Genomic DNA, 6,788 nt, shown 5'->3' with positions numbered 1-6,788 from the left:
GTTTGCCCAGTTTGTGCAGGAACACTCTGCAACAATAAGAATAAGAATTAATTACTAATCATAAAGGTTCAGCATAACTTAAAGTACTGTATGCCATGAAAAGGATGTGTGAACTTGTATCTGTTGTTAAAGCCAATAATATCCAATTCCACTTCTATTCGAGTTGCCTGATACTCTCTTTTTCCAAGTAATTGACTGTTACTTTTATCTCAATTAGGTTCATAAATTTCCCATTGTTTAAAAATTATAGAAACAACCATTTGAAATTGGTCTCCGATCCCCATCCCTCTAAACAAGGGAAAATAACCATTTTGACAGGCATCCCATAGTAACAAACTGCCACAATATGGAATGCCACATTCTGTATCATTGACAGAGAGTTTGTCTATTCTACAGTCTACACAACCTGAATTTGAGAATTACTTTAAATATACATAGTAAAAAGTTACAGAATAACTTGACACCAACATGACAACAAAAGCAAAGTGGAAAAATCGGAAATTTGGCAACTGTATCAGGAGTACGAAGAATTCCTTGTGGAGCTCAACAGCAAGTTCAGCAACTTCTTTATACTTCGTTTTCGCAAACAGTTCTTGGAATCGCTGGACAACATGAAATCATTCATGGAATATTAATTTGTGATGAACCAACAAATGGATGTAAAAATTATTCATCAAGACAGAAAGAAAGGAATAAATTTCTGATTAAGATTCTAGATCTATCAAACATTTTTGTCTTTTTTAATAAAGGGGGTGAATTAAATAATACTAAGATAACCTGGTTGGGCACCAAGATCTATAACATGCCGGTTTGATGTAATTTGGCCAGCATTAAAAGTCTTTGTTGCAAAGGAAATGAGAGTAGAAGGATTCTCATTCCCTGGAATGTGTATAAATTGGACAATCAATCAACAAATATGCATATATGATATGCATACCAAGTGCGATAAAAAACAAGAGAATTAAGAGAGATAAAGAGAGGGAGAAGTTAATTTACGCACATTAAATTGTGCAAAAGCAGCAGCATGAGCTTCCAGAGCTTGACTTCTATGTTGTTCCACTGAAAATAGTTGCATATTCCCTTTGACCAGATTTTGCCTCTGCAAACAGAGCAGAGAAATAAATCAAGTGCAAGAAATAGGACAATTAAAGCTCAGAGTCTGCCAAGCGATCAATAAGGTATTAAAGCATGTTACAGGAAAATTCAAAAGGACCATTTGGACAAGGCTCTTTGGCACTAACTAGTTACAGGAGAAGCATTCCCTTCTATTCCAACTACATGGATTACATCATTACAAATGTAACATATATATACCAAGATCATCAAATATATTGGCGTGATGAAAATTGAAATTACGATCACATGTTTGACTCTGCAGGATCAAGAAATAAGTAAAAAAGAACACCATAAAAGAAAAGTCCCATCCTCCAGCAAAAAAAAAAAAACGGGAGAAGCCACGTCATTTTTATTTTTAACGAAACTTGTATTAATGAAAAAACACGTAGATATGAGTTGCAAAGATAGGCCACCTCATATATACACATAACAATCATTAACCAATAAACTAATCTTATAACAATGAAACAGTACAACTTCGAATAAATAAACAAATCTATACTATCTCCATCAGAAAAAGTGAACAGATATCAATGCCGATAACATGTTATGGTTACAAATTGTTTAAAGTTGATTGTTTCTCAAATCATCTCAAGAAGGGAGAATCTTAACAGTAGTTTTAATAAAACATTTTGCAATTGAAATAGCCAATTGGCTTCTTGCTAGAAATCATAGAGAGATAATTTGAAGAAAAAATTGCTCATGAAACATTACCCAAGGTTGCCTAAGCATAAACAGGTTAAAAAGCAAGGCAAAAACATATATATTAGCATTGCTTCTCTATACAAAAAGCATGGGATTTCCATAAATAATGAAAGTAAGAGATCTCAATTCCCAACTAGAAAATCAAAGCAGAAATATATCAACTAGAATGGGAAGCAAGGAGGATTTTTTTAAATATGTTTAGGGCAACCTAGTAAATTTCAACTTAGTATCAAGATGATAATTAGAAAAGTTTTTGGTCACAACAAACCAAGTATTAATGATACAATAAGAAATATTATTGACTATCCCTATTGAAAACAGAACATAGAACTATTGATTGGTCTTTCTTTCAAAAAATTTAAGTTTTGTAACTTTGTACAGCTTTGAGTTAAGCTATTTTGTTGAAGGAGAATCAAAATATAATTTATCAGTCACTTTTTCTGTACAGAATGAAATTTCATTTACTGAGACTGTCAAGCAAGAACACAAAATCAAAAAGAAAAAATATATATATAAGCCATCCATAAGAGTGCCAATGTAGAACTTAAAACAATGATTACCATGTCAAGACAAACTAATTGAATACTTTTCACACATCTAAATTCAAAAGGGAGACAGGGGCATTGGTAAGAAGATTAAATGCTTTAATTCAATGGACCATTCATATACCAAATCACATTAGAACATTAAGAGGTTTAAGTTCTCGTTTAGAGTTTCAAATTCATGTCTTGTAACTCATCTTGCAAGGAATTAATATATCCAAATGATTAAACAACTGAACTTTTTGCAGGTGATTTCATTTCTAACATTTCTTTTAGGTGGTTTTCGAAGAGAAACATACTTCAACTCCTTCATTCATAGCACTCACAACTGATGCATACTTGAATCGAAGAAATTTCAACTATAAGAAAATCCAAAAGTACCACTAATGCACTTTTATTTTATACTAAATAAGCCATTTGTTAATAAGCATCATCTTAAATCGACTATATATGAATAAGAGCAAAAATATAAGAGAAAATATTAGGCCAAATGTGACTTGAAGTAAATCAGCAAAAGCAACCAAGAATGAATACAATAATACATTTTTAATAGAGTTATTTTACTGTGTTATGGAAAGTAGACTTTCTTGTGGTTAAAAGCAAACCAAGTTAGTCTCAAATTATAAAATATCCACGCTTTGTTGGAGAACTATAAAATTATTTATATGAAGTTTCTTAGTGACTTTCCCTTCCTAGTGACTTTTTGTTATTTTGTTTCTAATTAGTTTATTTATTTTGAATAAAAAATGAACCTAATCCTTCCTTTTGGGATGTCTGAGTTTTTTTGGAGGTGTAATAGGTACCAAAATTATCCAATAAAAACGTAGAATTTTGTTAAGAAGTTAACTAGAACAACTACTTACTTATTAGCTATTGTATTTGAAATTTAATTACTTGATGTTCAAACAATTGAGTACATAATTAGAGTAGAAGGACAATTGTAATAATTGAGTACATAATTAATCAACTTTTTAATTAATGTGGTGAGACTTTATAAAAATTAATTACAGAGAATAATTGAATCAACAAAAAATATATATTATATGTAAATTAAATAATGTACGTGTAGTGGCTTCTTTTATTTTATTTTTGTTTGTTTGAGAAATGTAGTGGCTTCTTTATTATGTACATAAAAAAAGACAACTTGCAAATTACTAGAACACCTGCACTAGAAACCAACAACACAAACTACAATTCATAAACTAAAAAACACAGGAAATGACAGAGAAACAACTACTACCAGAATAGACTAAGCATTGTAATCATTGATGTTATTATTGTCCCAATCCACTGAACCAGAAAATACCACTTCTTTTAGCATACTCACAAACATGCTTTGGATTAAAAAAAAAACACTCTGGATTAAAAAAGCTTTGGGCATTTATGTTTCTTTTTTTAAAAAATTATGTGAGATCCCACAAAATTTTCACTACTCTCATTTTTTTCCTTCTTCATTTTCAAATATGTCTTCATCTCTCTCTCTCAAAAAAAGAAAAAAGAAAAAAAAAAAAGAGAACTTTAGGCAAAGAACACCCATACTGCTTTTGTCTGTGAACCCAACCAAATCAACTAGGACTTGTTAAAGACAAGGAAAATTCCTAAATCTCAACAGAATTGCAAGACCAAATGTAGGAGTTTTTTTTTTTATATTAACTGAACTTGAAGATGAGAAGAAAACCGTGGGATTAGCAATAGAAGGCTCATAGCTAAATCATGTTCACTCATTACTAAATCAAGTAGAATTGAAAAGAAAAGCTCAAAATAATGAATCTCCTTTACTCTATTCCAAATAACAGAGGTATGTTTTAGATAATGTGTATCTTAGGAACTAATTGATTACCATAAAAACAGAGCAATTAGACTAAGAGACAAAAGGATTTGAATCATATCCTTGATCATGGGAGCTTTAATTTTTTTCTACGAAATAACAATTAAACAAAGCAACATTGTTAACTACTATTTTAAAACGTATATTGTTCACTGAGACTATGCATCTTTTATATCTCCTCTGCCTTTTCTTTATCTCAAGACTAATATTATTAGCCTAGAAATATATAGCTCACCCTCTAAAACTATCTTGAATACTTCATTAAACCAAAGGGATCATACAACATATTCTATTTGTCCAAGCTCATAATGTGTATACAGTTTCTTTGCATCATTTTGTCATACACTTGTGGGGCATTGACCATTAGTTCAAGAGTAACATAGACCACAGTTACCTTACACTACCTTGAACCTCAATACAAACAAACATTCCAAAAACTAACCCAAAACTTTCTCAAAGAAGCAAAAGACAATAGATATAAGGCAAGAAAACCTACCTCTAGAACAAGAGCAGAGGAGACCGACGGCAGATTAGCGGCGGCGTGCAGCTTCAACAATCGTTTAGGTGCCTTGGGTTCAATATCACTGTATTGTTAAAAAATAAGAAATTCTGGTAAGAAGAAACAACACTTATAATACTGCTACTGAACAAAAACCATTTTAGAATTTATTTTTTTTTGGCTTATTGGGGGAAAAAGATATGAAAGCAAGGTGGGATATTTGAGGGATCAGACACAAATATTTCTATATCCATCTGTATTATAAAATACATGCTACAAGAGCAACTAAAATACAAACAACTGTACCTCACTGGACCAAGAAGCAGAGATAGCTTGAGTTGAGCAATGGCGATGGAGAAACTCGATGGTGCAGAAGCCGAGCTGGGATTTTACAGGTCTTCCCTGGGAGGGGATCGGTGCAAGGCTTAGGGAAGGAGAGGAGAAGAAAAGGGTCTTCGTGGCTGAACTAGTATTAAGGTGTGATATATAGACAAACTGGGCAGTACACAAATAATCTCATGAAACAAGATCTTTTTTTGGGTTTGGTCCCTTTATCGTCATCTCATCACCCTTCCTGGAATCTAAGTGTACCAGTACTAGAAATGGAGATTCTATTTTTGTTAAGGGGTAGTGGTGAGAGATCGAAGGCATACAAGATTTCTAGGGCTTCAGAGAGAGATTGGAAATTTTTAGAGAGACATAAAGTTGGGTAAAGAAAAAAAAAAGTAAAGCTTATCAGTAGCCTAAAGAGGGAAAAATAGAAAAAAAAGCACCAACTCCCAAAATTTTAAGTGTCCCGCCCATAATTTCATTCCCACATAATATAATACTTTTTTAATAGTAATATATTCTAGTGTTGTAGTAAGCCTACTCTGTTGTAGTGTGTATATCACACACTACTCTCCATAAAGGTAGTGTCCCTATACCTTCAAGGCAAAGACCACCGCTTCTAAATCCAAATCATGTGTAGGATACTACTGTTCATAATCCTTCAATTGTCATGATGCATAGGCAATCACCTTGCCAGCATGCAAAAGGACATAGGCTAACCCTTGTTTCGATGCATCGCAGTAAACCACAAACTTCTCCTGATCTGAAGGAAGACTTAGAACCAGAGCAGTGATCAGTCACCGCTTCAACTCCTGGAAGTTATTCTCACACCTATCTGACCACACAAACTTCAAATTCATGCGTGTCAAATCCGTCAGTGGTGTCGCAATCTTTGAAAGTCCTCCAACAAAATGTTGATAATATCCTGGCAATCCAAGGAAACTCCTAATTTCTGAAGTAATCCTTGGTCTTGGCAAATCCCTAACCACCCAATCTTGGCTAGATCCACCATAATTCCTTCTCTGCTGACTATGTGACCGAAGAACGTCACCTGAGACAACCAGAACTCACACTTTCGAAACTTAGCATACAATTTGTGCTCCCTCAATCTTTGTAATACCAACCAGAGATGCAACTCATGCTCTAACTTCAACTGAGAATAAAGCAGAATGTCATTGATGAAGACTTTCATAAACCTATCCAAGTAATCCTCAAACACCTTATTCATCAGATCGATGAAAGTTGTCGGGGCATAAGTCAATCCAAATGACATGACTAAGAACTTATAATGCCCATATCTGGCAGCTGGTGATAACCAAATCGGGGATCAATCTTAGAAAATACTATCTTACCCTATAGCCGATGAAATAAATCAATGATTCTTTGTAGTGGATACCTATTTTTGATAGTCAGCTTGTTCAACTCTCTGTAATGAATACACATCCTTAGAAAGCCATCTTTCTTCCTCACAAATAAGACCGGCGCACCCCATGGCAAAAAATTGGGTCTAATAAAACCTAAGTCCAGTAACTCTTGTAACTTTGCTGGAGTCATCATGTATGGTGCTCTAGATACTAGCTCTGTCCCTGGTGCCAATTCAATGACAAATTCTATCTCTCTGTTGGGCGGTAACTCTGGTAACTATTTTGGGAATACATCCAAAAATTCACAAACTAACCTGGTCTCCTCAGGTCCAACTAGCACAACCCTAGTGGTATCTACCACACTAGCTAGGAATCCTATGCAACCACCTCGCAATAGGCCTCCA

At 33.7% G+C, this 6,788-nt stretch overlaps 1 protein-coding gene across 1 annotated transcript; it reads right to left on the bottom strand.

Annotated features, from left to right (window-relative positions):
- Positions 1-209: 209 nt before the first annotated feature.
- Positions 210-6,293, bottom strand: LOC133779503 (uncharacterized). Its single transcript, XM_062219457.1, has 6 exons — positions 6,007-6,293; positions 4,688-4,775; positions 997-1,099; positions 803-879; positions 458-602; positions 210-406 (listed from the first exon to the last, which is right to left on the bottom strand). Exons 1-6 carry the CDS (start codon positions 6,291-6,293, stop codon positions 210-212), a joined length of 897 nt encoding a protein of 298 aa, XP_062075441.1.
- Positions 6,294-6,788: the final 495 nt, after the last annotated feature.

This window comes from Humulus lupulus, chromosome 5 (assembly GCF_963169125.1).
Source record: "Humulus lupulus chromosome 5, drHumLupu1.1, whole genome shotgun sequence".
Lineage (NCBI taxonomy): Eukaryota > Viridiplantae > Streptophyta > Magnoliopsida > Rosales > Cannabaceae > Humulus > Humulus lupulus.
This window is presented reverse-complemented; position numbering and strand designations above follow the sequence as displayed.

Bases quoted from the DNA above. Each gene is read 5' to 3' on its own strand.
- LOC133779503 (XM_062219457.1), bottom strand. From the start codon at position 6,293: ATGTCATTTGGATTGACTTATGCCCCGACAACTTTCATCGATCTGATG. The intron at 880-996 runs GTAAATTAACTT...TACACATTCCAG, and splicing joins TTTTGCACAATTTAATGTGC to GGAATGAGAATCCTTCTACT. The intron at 603-802 runs GTTATAGATCTT...CATGTTGTCCAG, and splicing joins AAATTACATCAAACCGGCAT to CGATTCCAAGAACTGTTTGC.